A 14,375-nucleotide genomic window follows, 5' to 3' on the forward strand; every position below is an offset into this window, starting at 1 on the left:
ACAAAAGCAAGTTTCTCAGTTCTGAAATGCACTGCCCATAAAGGTAATGGAGGTAAATATAATCGTGCCTTTTGAGAGGAAATTGATTTAGTTTGTACAGAGAACTAGATGGCCATGTTCTGCATCATTATCATTTTATGAATTCAAATGTAAGGCTGAAGCAGAATCTATAAAACTATGCAGCTCATAACCCCAACGGTAGAGAGAGAGGAATATACTGTACTGACAAAATGCTCATCCATAGTTTTTAAAGCAATACTTCAAAACTTGCCAATAGTTTGACTGGATCACATTAATTTTGCCAATTATCCATCTAGCTATCCATTAAAACTTCTCAAACAAAATTAAGCCCATCGACAATTGAAGGGTCCATATTTTGATATGTAGCACTTTATAAACAAGGCTCTGTCACTTCCTGGGCTGCCTCACCACTTTTCTTCAATCACAAGCCAGCTAGATACTTAATATTTCTGTTCCAACACCTACATGAAAACCTGATAATTATTTTGGTTTCAAAACTAATTATAAAATACAACTTAAGCAGATATCAAAATTGAAGTGCAAATTCTACTTTAAAAACTAACTTACATAATTAATAGCATGCCTGAAATAAAATCCTTGTGCAATAATTTCAAAGTGCAGCGGAATTACAATACGTGACAAATGTTGTATTAATTTGGGTACACAGCACCCACATAGAGCAACCAAGTTCTCTGTTGTGCCTGCATTAGTAGAGGAAGGATTGTAAGCCATTTCCAAAGGCATTTTAAAAACTGGGCCTCAATATGAACATTCCATTGAAAGGATGAGATCCAAGGTAATGCAATACTGCGTAAGCATTGTAGAGTATGTACTCATACCTTGAACCTAAAGCTTTCTGAATTCAAAACCAGAGTGCTCAAACCAGCCAAACTCAGCTGCGTGTGTTGGTTGATTCCATCTCAGCAGTTCACAGTAACATAGTTGCAGCAAGACCATACCAAGTTGTCAACAGAACTTTAAGCTATGACTTTTGCAGTCTGGCTTTAATGGATGAAGCAATTCTGCACCCCTCAGTGCTGATAAACTCAAGTTTTGGCACACTGTTGATCAACATAGCTAATTATAGTTACCAAACCTTACCTTGCACCTGTCCTCAGTCTCTATGGACAGCTGCTCCAATTTGCTCTCATAGCCACTCACTTTGGAACTTAACTGCATTTGGAGATCCTGTAAATTAAAGCAAATAATGTAATTCCTGTCAAATTTCAGCAGTCAAAGACAATCCTAGTTTAAGCTAAAGATAAAAAATACAAGCATTTGCAATCATCTTTGACCGATGTGCCAACTCAGTGATCTATCTTGGTTTCATTCAGAGGTTCCCAGCAATACAGATGAATATCTTCATGCAATTTAGACTGTAGGGAAATAAATGGTTACATCTTGCAAAATGTCCAGACTACAGAGGAGGAAGTGCTGGATGTCTTGAAACGGGTAAAGGTGATAGCTCCCGAGGACCTAATCAGGTGTACCCTAGAACTCTATGGGAAGCTAGAGAAGTGATTGCTGACCCTCTTGCTGAGATATTGTATCATCAATAGTCACAGGTGAGGTGCCAGAAGACTGGAGGTTGGCAAACCTTGTGCCACTGTTTAAGAAGGGTGATAAGGACAGGCCAGGGAATGATAGACCAGTGAACCTGACCTCGGTGGTGGGCAAGTTGTTGGAGGGAATCCTGAGGGATAGGATGTACATGTATTTGGAAAGGCAAGGACTGATTAGGGATAGTCAACATGGCTTTGTGCATGGGAAATCATGCCTCACAAACAATTGAGTTTTTTGAAGAAGTAACAAAGAGGATTGATGAGGGCAGAGCAGTATATGTGATCTATATGTACTTCAGTAAGGTCTGCAACAAGGTTCCCCATGGGAGACTGATTAGCAAGGTTAGATCTCATGGAATATAGGGAGAACTAGCCATTTGGATACAGAACTGGCTCAAAGGTAGAAGACAGAGGGTGGTGGTGGAGGATTGTTTTTCAGACTGGAGGCCTGTGACTAGTGGAGTGCCACAAGGATCGGTGCTGGGCCCTCTGCTTTTTGTCATTTACATAAATGATTTGGATGCAAGCATAAGAGGTACAATTAGTAGGTTTGCAGATGACACCAAAATTGAGGTGTAGTGGACAACGAAGGTTACCTCAGATTACAATGGGATCTTGACCAGGTGGGCTAATGGGTGGAGAAGTGGCAGATGGAGTTTAATTCAGATAAATGCGAGGTGCTGCATTTTGGGAAAGCAAATCTTAGGGACACAGTGCTTCCGAATCTTAGCAAGACTTATACACTTAATGGTAAGGTCCTAGGGAGTGTTGCTGAACAAAGAGACCTTGGAGTGCAGGTTCATAGCTCCTTGAAAGTGGAGTCACAGGTAGATAGGATAGTGAAGAAGGCTTTCCTTTATTGATCAGAATATTGTGTACAGGAGTTGGGAGGTCATTTTGCGGCTGTACAGGCCATTGGTTAGGCCACTGGTGGAATAATGCATGCAATTCTGGTCTCCTTCCTATCGGATAGATATCATGAAACTTGAAAAGCTTCAGAAAGATTTACAAGGATGTTGGCAGGGTTGGAGGATTTGAGCTTTGGGAGAATCTGAACAGGCTGGGACTGTTTTCCCTGGAGCGTCGAAGGCTGAGGGGTGACCTCAGAGGTTTACAAAATTATGAGGGGCATGGATAAGGTAAATAGGCAAAGTCTTTTCCTGGGGTCGGGGAGACCAGAACTAGAGGGCATAAGTTTAGGGTGAGGGGAAAAAGATATAAAAGAGACCTAAGGGGCAACGTTTTCACACAGAGGGTGGTACGGGTATGGAATGGGCTACCAGAGGAAGTGGAGGAGGCTGGTACAACTGCAACATTTAAGAGGCATTTGGATGGGTATATGAATAAGAAGACTTTGGAGGGATATGAGCCGGGTGCTGGCAGGTGGGACTAGATTGGATTGGGATATCTGGTCAGCATGGACAGGTTGGACCGAAGGGTCTGTTTCCATGTTGTACATCTGTATGACTCTATGATTCTAACTACGCTATCACTATCCTCGAAGGGTAGGAGGCAAAAGGTCTAATGTGGGTGAGGAAAATCACTTACTAATCTATCTGGAAGTAGCACTGAGTAAGAATTAACTGCACATGAGCATCTAATTACACATTATGCTGAAATGACAGATGTTGTTACAAGATTTGAAAAGGAGCAAATGTTAAGTTTCAAGACCCTCAGCTGCTCTGTGCACAAGACTGCGTAATATCATAAATAGATGCTTATGGCATACTCCAATACTAAAACTCTTTCAGACCAATATTTAACAGAAACTAAAACAAAAAGCCATCAGCCCAGGCACTTTCACCAAGTCCTGAAGACTTGTGCTCCAGAACAGGCCTTACCCCGAGCCAAACTGCAAAACTGGTATCTACCCAGCAATATGGAAAATATTCCAGGTTAATCCTGCCCAAAAATTGCAGGATAACCTGTTCAGGTATACACCCTGATTGGCCTGCACTCAATCAACAATGTAATCGCAAGGAATCATCATCAGTATTATGAAGCAGCACTTGCTCACCAATAATCCACTCACTGACACACTGTTTGGACTCTGCCAGGGAACTCCTGAACTTATTACAAGCTTGGTCCAAAGGTGGACAAACAAATCCAAATGAGAACAGTGTGACTGCCCTTGACATCGAAGCTTGACAAATTATGGTATCAGGGAAAAATTAGAGTCAGTGCAATTCAAGGAATAAAAGACACTCCACTGGTTGCAGTCATACCTAGCCCAAAAGGATGATAGTTATGTTGGTTAGAAGTCAATCACCCGAGTCCCGGAATAGCACTGCAGAGTTCCTCAGGGTAGTGTCCCGGTCCAATCACTTTCAGGTAATTCATTGATATTCCAACAAGAAAGTCAGAAAGGCAGATATTCACTGACAATTGCACAATAGTCAACCCTATTTATGACTTCCCAGATACTGAAGCACTGTGTCCCTATGCAGCAAGACGTATACAACATCTCGGCTTGGACTGATAAGTGGCAAGTAACATTCACAGCACACAAGTACCAGGCAATGACCAAATCCAACGAGACAGAATCTAATCACCTCTTCTTCACACTTAACGGTAGTACTAGTGATGAATATTGCACTGGAGGATCAACATCCTGGAATTTTCCTTAACCAGGTGCAAAACTAGACTAGTAATACCACATAAATACTATAGCTAAAATAGCAGGTCAGAGACTTTAAATGCTGCAGAGAGTAACTCACCTCCTAACTCCACGAAATGTACTCAAAGGTGTAAATCAGTATATGCTGCAATAATCTTCACCTGTTTGGATTAGTGCAGTTTTAACAACATTCCAGACATTTAACACCGTCCAAGACAAAGCAGCCAGCTGGACTGGAAACTTTCAACATTTCCCTCCACTTCAACAGTGGTTATAGCAATGTGTACAAAATTACAAGATACGGTGCAGTAAGATCAACAGCGCCTTCCAACCTCATAACTTCTGGAACATCTCTTCCTAACAGCATTGTGGATGTACTTGCACCAGATAGACTGCAACCGTACAAGAGGGCAGCTTAGCACCACCTTCTCAATTATGGATAGACATTAAATGCTGGCCTGGCCATCCACACCCATAAACAATAAAAATGGAAAGCAACAAGTAAATATCAAATGATTATCTTTTGTAGATTTTTAAAAACAAATGGGTGACTCCCTTGCAGCTTAACAAATACAGAGAACAAATATTTGAACCACACAGCACAGTTAAGACCCAGATTCAATCCCTTGGTAATGTTATGCAAATTGTACACCGAGGCAAGACAACAAAGGGTTCAGACAGAATTGCTGCCCAGTGACCCCTACAGGAAGCACAATATTACAAATTGCATGCAGGATCATGCTTAATGCCATGGATGGCTGAATAATCTAACCTAAATCAAATGGACATAAAGAGGTCAGATATGGATATTATCAGCAATCAGATCTGTCAACACAATCAGGACGCAAGGGAGAATGAAAAAGGTACAGTAAAAAGAAATTGAATGCTCTGTGCAAACAATTACCTGAACTTGTTCGTTGGCATTATCCAAGTAACCATGCAAGGCTTTATTCTCTCCACGCAGCTCCTCGGTGAGAGCTGATTAATAAAAAAAATCCTGTTAATATAATCTTTTATTGAATAGGAAGAAACAATTTACCCACTTATGCCATGAACGAAGACAAGTCGATTACTCTCTCCTTGATAAACATTAAAATAACTACTTTCTTTTTCTAACCCACAATTTTACTGACACATGACTTTTACTAATACCCAGGTAGAAATAAGACTTACCGTGTGTGTTGCTGGGCGGGGTAAGATTAGGCAGAAAAGCAGCGAAAGAGAAAGCAATTTTCAGGCAACTCAGTGCGAATAAACTTCATAGGTCAAAGTATTTATCATGGCAAAGTAATTGCAAGGGGACAAAGGAAAAGGTATCCAGCACCCCAAGTGGCCGCCCTCCACCAGTTCAATTCACTGCATGTGACAAAAGGAACAGCTTGAAGGCACTGGATATTATGTGCCCTGACAAATTTCAACAAAAGTACAGAAAGCTTGACCTTCAGAACTTCATGTAACCCCAGATAAGCTGTTTTAGTACAATACTGATTATATTTACCGAATGTGAAAAATTGCCTATTTCATCCTGTACATAAATCTAACACAAACAATCCAACACGGCCAATTACTGCCTCAACGTTCTGCTCCCATTCATCAGTAAAGTGACGGAAAGGACCAATCAGTACTTGCTCAGCAATAACCTGCTCACACTGATACTCAATTTGGATTCACTCAGCTGCAAAAGAGCTGAATACCAGAAGAGGGGAGTGATTGCCCTCAACATTAAGGCAGCATTCAACCGAGTTTGACAAGATGGAGCCATAGCAAAACTACAGCAGGGGGATTGCTTTTAAGCTGGGGGAGAAATAAATACTGAATCCACATTAATGGGAAGTGTAATTAGATAAAAATAGTTTGGCTGTACTAAGAGAAACCCGTGCCGAACAAGACTGGAGGATGCGGGAAAAACTAATGAAGATGGGGGAAGCTGTTTATACTTTGAAATTGTTAACTTCCATGTCAAGTCCCAAAGGCTGCAAGTTAGCTACATGAACAATGAGATGTTCCTTAGCTACTACATCAATGATCTCCTGTCTACCATGAAGTCAGAAGGGAGGTTGTTCACTGACGACTACACAATGTTCAGCATCATTTGCAACTCCTCAAATACTGAAGCAGTCCATGTTCAAATTTAATTAGACGTGGGCAATATCGAGACTTGGACTGAAATTGCCAAAGGCCAACCTTCAACAAGAGGGAATCCAATCATCACCACATGACATCAATGGTATTACCATTGCCAAATCCTATTATCAACTTCTTGGAAGTTACCATCAATCCAAGAACTAAACTCTATCTGCCATATATAGATCGTTCTGTTAAAATGCACGTTTTGTTAATGTGAATTCACTATAGCACATTCGATGAATTGTGGACACAGTTTCTATGGCGCAAATTTTTAAAGCGTGCATTGGTTATAATGCAATTCGCTCATTAGTTTAAATGGTGCTGTTATTACACGATTTTCTTAGAACATGCAATTGCATGAGAAAGGAATTACAGGGTTACAGCAGAACTGACTGTAAATACTATGACTACAAGAGCAGGTGAGATGCTAGGAACTCTAGCACATCATCAATTCTTGACAAGTGGTGTGATGCTAATGTCACTGGACTAGTAATTCAGAATCCTTGGCTAATTTTCTCAGGTTATGGATTCAAATCCCACAACAGCAGGCAGTGAAATTCAAATTCATTAAAAGGAAGAGTCTGAAATTTTAAAAAAAGCTAGCCTAATGGCAACTATATAACACCTGTCATAAAAACATATCTGGTTCATTCATGTCTTTTTATGAAAGGAAGTCTAGGTTTTTATCTGGTGTGGCCTAAATTTGCCTCCAGACCCACAGCTGTGAACGCAAATAAATTCTGGACCAGCCAGCCATGCCAACGAATGGAAAAACTCTCCAAAGTAAGGTCATTTCCTCTGCCCTGATGCTCTTCAACCATGTCCTGCCATGCTTCAGACTCTCTGCCTTTATTTCTGAAGGGCTTTTGCCCGAAACGTCAATTTCGCTGCTCCTTGGATGCTGCCTGAACTGCTGTGCTCTTCCAGCACCACTAATCCAGAATCTGGTTTCCAGCATCTGCAGTCATTGTTTTTACCATTGATGATACCCATGCCTAGCATGAGAGGGAATACTTATAGGAATGCAGCTCCAACATTCCAGAAGTTTGACACAATTCAAGTAAAAGTAGCCACTTGATTGGCACTAACCATTCAGCTCTTTCACAGCTGACTCTCAATAGCAGCAGTGTACACTATCGATACTTTCATTAAAGCTCTCTAAACAACAAACAATGACCAGCACTATCTAGGAGGACAAGAGCAGCAGACATTTGGGAACACCACAACCTCCAAGTTTGCATTTAAGTCACTCACCATCCTGACTTGGAAATATATTGCAATTCCTTCAGAGTTAGTGGGTCAAAATTCTGGAACTCCCTCCCTAACAGTACCATGACTATACCTATTCCAAATTGATTGCAGCAGTTCACCACCACCTTTTCCAAGACAAAAAGGGACAGGTGATAAATGCTAGCCCATCCAGCAACACCCACAACTCACTGAATGAATAAACAATATTCTCTGTAAACAAGAATGGTTGAACCAGTAAATTGTCTTGAGCATTACCATGAAATCGATCCATTTCTACCTCCAGGCTTTCGTTATGGGCTTTAGCTTCCTGATGCATCTCCTCTGTAGGAATAATGAAGAGAGTGCAGTTTATTCCAATCTCAGGTAGACATGATGAGCAATTGAGAATACAACATTGTAAGATTGCCAGAGTTCCAGGGTTAACAGCTTGAAGCCTAAATTGCTATAAAATGCATACAATGCAAAAGACCTATACATCCAACAACAATATCATGATTTATAAACTTAAAGAAAAATCATCAAAATTTAGCTAGCTATTTCAATTTCAGCATTTTACTATTGAGAACATACCCAGTGATTCATTTCTTTCTTGCAATGCTGCAGCTGCAGCCTTAGAAGCTTCCAAATCAGCTTGCAGAAGTTTCACTTGACCTTCCAAACTAATCTGAAGATAGCTGATCTCCTAGAACATAGAATTTAATCAGATACAAAACAATACGGTAACATTCACAGGGATCACAGATAAAACATAGCCATGGCCAGCACTGAATTAGGAGAGGAATAGCATGCAAATGCATTTTGCAATTTTGTGATATTCATACACAAGTACAAATGGCAATACCAGCTAGATACCAAGAAAGACTAGAGCTGCAAAAAATGTGTGAAGAGAATCAAATGTACATTTCCCTCAAAGTCACCTACCATTCTGACTTGGAACTATATTGCCATTCTTTCTCAACCACTGGGACAAAATCCTGAAAGGCCCTCCTGACAGAACTGTGGCTATTCCTACACTTGAAACAACTATACTGGTTGAAGAAAGCAGCATACCACCAAATTTTGAGGGGCTAATTGGAATGGCCAATAAATGCTAGCTTAGCCAGTGATATCTACATTCCTTTAAATGAAGAAACAGAAATCCAACAGTGAGCACTACCACTTAACCAACCTCAAATTTAACTATCTTGGAGCAAATTTGGTTGAAATATACATACATTTGTTAAGTAGTTCTCAAAGAAATATTCAGATTTGGGGTAATAGACGACAAGCAGCATCCACACCATGCAAATGTCAGTTAATAACCATTTCCAGCTAGAAAAAAAACTAACCATCATCCCTTGCAATTACTGGATCCCCCATTAATATCCCAGGGATTTCCATTGACCATAGATTGAACTGAATCAATCTACCAACCATATAAGTATTGTGGAGACAAGAGCAGACGCAAGTTGGGAATTCTACACTGGCCAACTCACCTCCCAACATCCAAAAATATTTCAATTAAGAAAGATGTAAATGACACTTGCCAAAAGATTTATTACTGTTTGAATAATTATTCTAAACTCTCACCTAATTCCTAGATCAAGTTACTGAAATACCAGGATATTTTACACCACCCATTACAGTCATGCAAAAAGACAATGGCATGCCATTAATTCATTAAACAAAAGATATTACAAACAGTATGATCAACTATGAGATTAAAAGAAATAGAAAACAATGAAAAGTATTGGAAATGAAGGCACAAACAAAGTGTCTGAATATTTTATATATGAGCTTTAAGGACAAGTGAAATAAATGCTCCATAATATCTGTGAGGTTAGCATTATATGCCCAGGCAAATCATACCTTCAGGATTTCCTGCTCCTGGGAAATTAGAAAACAAGTTTTACTAAGAAAGATTACAATGTTGGCATTATTTGCAAGATTTCAGTGTCCTGAGAGTGGAAAGAGATAGGAGAAAATAGAGTCACGCTCCCAATGCCTCAGCTGGTTTATATCAGAAGTAGCTAACCATATAATCCAGAAAAAATTCAAGCTTAACCACCCTTATTCAGTTGCAAGTTAGAGATTGGTGTTACAATTTTCATTCACACACCATGAATACTTAATGCAGCGGCAGTGGTGAGGGCAATGTTTAGGTGGTGTAGGAGTGCATGAATGTAAAAGAGGGGAAAAAAAAGACACAGAGACAGATGGGGGGCAGAGAGAGAGAGAGAGAGAGAGAATGAAAACAAGAAAGAAAGGAGGAGAAGTAGGTTGTCTCTACAACTCTGCATGAACAAAAAGGGCAAAATTGGTTTCATTAGCTAATTGTTCTACTTAGCATTTTTTTACACCTTATCTTTATTGATAAGCTTCTTAAAAAATCGTTAATTTATTGCTTTGACTGTTTCCCTGCTCAGGTGAGACTTGAACTCAGGGTCTGAGAGGCCCAGTCAGAAAATTAGCATGCTTTCTCCATACTCCAACTTCTATTTCTCAATTTAATGTTTCATGTGGTGTCAGACTTTTACCTTTGAAGTTTGCTCATCCACCTTTAAAACGGGAACAAAAATGTGATTTCATCATCCATAACAAAAATTGAGATTTACATACAACAAGCTAACCAAAGTCAATAAGTACCAACTGTAAAAATAAAACCAAAAATATAAGCCAATATTACAAAAGGATTCAATTATAAGAAGAAAGTTGACTTATTCCAATTAATTAGGACATTAGTAAGACTACACCTGGAGAATTATGTAGAGTTTTTCCTTCAACTGAGTGTACCTTTGGTATATTACATGGATCCTGGAATGAAACGACTGGCCTCAAGAGGACAGCTTGAGTGGATCAGGTTCAGCATTGACAGATGACATTAAAAATGTCATAAAAATTATGACAGATGAGGGAAGGATGTTCCTTCCTGCCAGCTGGGGTGCCTAATATTAGTGAGTCACAGTCTAAGACTGAAAAAGGGCCAGTATTTAAGACTGAGGTGAAAAGAAATTGCTTCATTAAAAAGGATGTGACCTTGGCATTCTCTCTCCCATAGATGTTCAGTCGTTGAGGAAGTTCAAGGCATATGTTAAAACTTAAGGGATGAAAAAAGTGGAGATATAGCACAAGGTCTAGTTTATTCTTCAGCTGGATGACAGGATAGGTTTTAAAATGGGACGAATTGTCTATTGTGGCTTTTATTTATTTTGCTTGTATGTAAAACAATTTAGGGGCCTGTGTACTTGCAGAAGTCACAAAAACTAGTGCTCACTTACTAAAATAATCTAAAATTCTAACAGAATGTCACTACCTCAAAGAGCTGGAATGTGAATAGATAATTTATTCTCAAACTTGCAGCATTAAATAATATACATTTTACAAAGAAATACAGGATGTGACTTTACTACCAGATTAACTTCCTTGACAATGGTCCTGCCATCTAGCAAGAGTGGAAGATATTCGACCTTTGCACATTCTACAATCAACAGCATAGATTCACAGACAGTAACCTCGTCCAGAAGATAGTCCATTAGCATCTCATGTCTGTTCTGCCATTCAATGACAACCAAAGCTGATCTATACCTCAACTCCAAGTACATACATAGCTCCAAACTTTTCCAGGAACCTTCCCTACTATAAAATCACTCAGATCTTCAAGGGACTCCAAATGGCAGCAGTTTTTTTTAAAAAACCAGGCCAAGCAGATGATCGTGGTGGTGGGTTGGCCAGGGTGACAATGAAGTTCAGAATTTTGCCACATATAATAAGACAGCATCATCCCCCAAACCAATTTAGTCAAGCTTCAAATACCTTGTCCTTGGCATCAGTTTTATTCTTTACTTCAATCAATTCCAAGCACAGAGCATTAATTTTCTTCTTAGTACAATCATCAGAAAACTGAAGGAAACAAAAAACAAATATTTTACTCAGAGCACTAATACAGTTTGTTCTTTCGCGAGTTTTGAAAGATTTGTAGCTCAGGTTGAGGTTCAGGATGCACGTTTGCTCACTGAGCTGGAAGTATTGTCACCATACAAGTTAACATCAGTGAGCCTCCAAGTGCTGGAGTTATGTCCCACGTTCTATTTGTGTGTTTTGGTTTCCTTGGGTTGGTGATGTCATTTCCAGTTGTTCTTCTCAGAGGGTGGTATATGAGATTTTTAAAAATGATGGGCTATATGAAATGAATGATATTTTATTCTTATGACACCATTCTTATTTAATGTGGCATTCTGCACCAAAATCAGTACAAGTACCCATTCATGGAGGGCATACTTAACTTGCAGTACTTAAAGAAAAAAATCAACCTGAAGTATTAATTTTCTTCATTCAGAGATGCTGCTTGACCTGGAGTATTTCCAGCATTTACAGCCCTATAAACATTCCCAAAACAATTTGTTCTAATAAGATAAAATATGATATGTAATAAATAACAAAAATCCAAAATTAAAATAAAATTAATGTTACACTGCACATTTAAAAAAAACTCTCTCCACTGTTGTCCAGTTCAATGGGACACCAATCAAATAGTTTCATTGTTATCTAATTGTAGTCAGATTATCTCTTGTAATAACTTTTCTCCTATAGCATTATTTCTGGTGTCCCCTGAGAATAGATGTCTGAACCCTCCTCCTTATATACTGACCCCTGGAAATATCAAAGGCAGGACATTAGTTTTCACATGTAAACTGAAGACTTCCAGATCCACCTCACTGCCACCTCTCAACTTCACCAGTGCTGCTACATTTTCAGGCTAATTATCAAATGTTGTGTGTAACATCTAAGAACCCTAGCAAAAGTGGAGTTAATAGGGATAGGGGAGAAGTCTCTGCTGACTGGAGACATTTTTGGCCAAAAATATGAAGAGAATTGCAGTTGTTGGAGGTCAGTAATCTCAGCTCCAGGATATCTCAACAGAAACACCTTAGGGTTGATATTTTATCAACCTGCTCAGAGATGGTAATACACACTTCTGGAACACATGGAATTTAAACCCAGGCTTCCTGGCTCAGAAATTAGGACACTACCAGTACAACGCAACAGCCTTTTCCTCAGTTAGTGTCCATGACCCAAAAATGCTCAGTTGCTTGACCAATGAGTTTCCCTCAATGTCAGAACTGGGAATGTTCACTGACAATTACACAATATTCAGCAGCATTCGTAACTTCTCAGGTATTGAAGCATTTCATGCTCAAATTCAGCAAGATCTCAATATCCAGATTTGGACTAGGTACTGGCAAATAACAATCATGTCACACAAGTGCCAGGCAGTAACCACCTCCAATAAAAAGGAATCCAACTTTTGCCCCTTGACATTCAATTACATTACCATTGCTCAATCTCCCATCATAAATCAACCTCTAAAAAGAAATTGACCAGAAACTAGAGTAGCCATAAGTAGAAGAGGATAACAGCCAAGGATCCTGCAGTGGAAAAGTTACCTCCTGACTCCCCAAAGTCTGTCCACTATTAACAGGAGGATACTGTCCATTTAGGAGCATAGGAACATGCACTGGCCATTCAGTCCCTTAAGCTTGTTCCAACATTCAATGAAATCATGATGGAGCTGTGGCTTAACTCCACATGCCTACCTCTGGCCCATATTCCTATAACATTTCTTCACAAAAAAAAATCTCAGATGTAAAATGAACGAGTCCAGCATTTAGCAGTTTGTGGAAAAGTGTTCCAAACATCTACCATCCTGCATCTGTGTGGCACGATTTGGCTGGATGAGTGCAGTCCCAACAACAGAAGCTTGAAACCAACTACTTAAATTAGCACCATATGCACAAACATTCACTTGCCTCAGCACTGATATTCAATAGCAGTGTGGACCATCCATAAGATGCACTACAGAAATTTACAAAAGGTTCTTTAAAAAGCACATTCTAAACTCACAAATACATGGGAACAGCCAACACCTGCAAGTTCCATTCAAGGCACTCACTGTCCTGACTTAGAATGAGATCACTGTTCTTTCAGTGCCATTGTGTCAAAATACTGGAATTTGCCTCCCTAATGGCATTGTGGATCTATCTACAGCAAATGGACTGCAGCAGCTCAAGGCAATTCAACACCTTATCAAATGCAACCACCAGGTCCAACCAACGATGACCACATCCCACGAGTGAATAAAAAATTGAAATAACAAACAATCTTACTGTACTGGACAAACATCAAAAGCAGGGCCAAACCAAAGCTCAAATTTCCTTTATGCAGTAAAAATTTAGAAGCATGATTGAACTACCAAGAATATAATGAAAGCAACTAGTATACCACATATATCTCTTCAGTCACATCAAGAGCAAAAATTTAAAAGGATAAGGATTGATTCTAATATAGGATTGAGTTACTTTCCATCGATTAATTTTAACTTGATTAAGCAAGTTAGGAATTATACTGTATCCTGTTTGAGTAAGATCAACAAAACAGCTTCAGTGGTACCAGTTTAGCTTATTTATGGAATTCGTAAGCTAAACAGCATAAACAATTATAAAAAAGGCAATCTAATAAAATGATTGAATGAGGAGACAGCAGGAAATTATGTTATTAAAATTAGCATTACTTTTAAAGAAACCAAACAGGAATTGGGCATGCATTGCTTAGCTAGTCCAATGATGTGGAGATGTAAGTGTTGAAGTGGGGTGGACAAGGTCAGAAGTCACATGACACCAGATTATAGTCCAACAGGTTTATTTGAAATCAGGGGCTTTCAGATCTTGTGATTTCAAATAAACCTGTTAGACTTCTGACCTTAACTAGTCCAAGACTGACTATGAATTGTTCATAATCAACTCGGAGAAAGTGAGTACTGC

General features: G+C 39.3%; 1 protein-coding gene across 1 annotated transcript in view; it reads right to left on the reverse strand.

Annotated features, from left to right (window-relative positions):
* Positions 1 to 14,375, reverse strand: part of hmmr (hyaluronan-mediated motility receptor (RHAMM)) — a 63,718-nt gene that overhangs the window by 24,494 nt on the left and 24,849 nt on the right. The window contains exons 6-10 of the mRNA XM_060836931.1: positions 11,371 to 11,457; positions 8,149 to 8,260; positions 7,834 to 7,899; positions 5,105 to 5,178; positions 1,123 to 1,209 (exon numbers count right to left, since the gene is read on the reverse strand). Of these exons, the coding sequence (XP_060692914.1) occupies positions 1,123 to 1,209; positions 5,105 to 5,178; positions 7,834 to 7,899; positions 8,149 to 8,260; positions 11,371 to 11,457 (426 nt within the window). The remainder of the gene's footprint in view (positions 1 to 1,122; positions 1,210 to 5,104; positions 5,179 to 7,833; positions 7,900 to 8,148; positions 8,261 to 11,370; positions 11,458 to 14,375) is intronic.

The sequence above is a fragment of the Hemiscyllium ocellatum genome, chromosome 16 (assembly GCF_020745735.1).
Source record: "Hemiscyllium ocellatum isolate sHemOce1 chromosome 16, sHemOce1.pat.X.cur, whole genome shotgun sequence".
NCBI lineage: Eukaryota > Metazoa > Chordata > Chondrichthyes > Orectolobiformes > Hemiscylliidae > Hemiscyllium > Hemiscyllium ocellatum.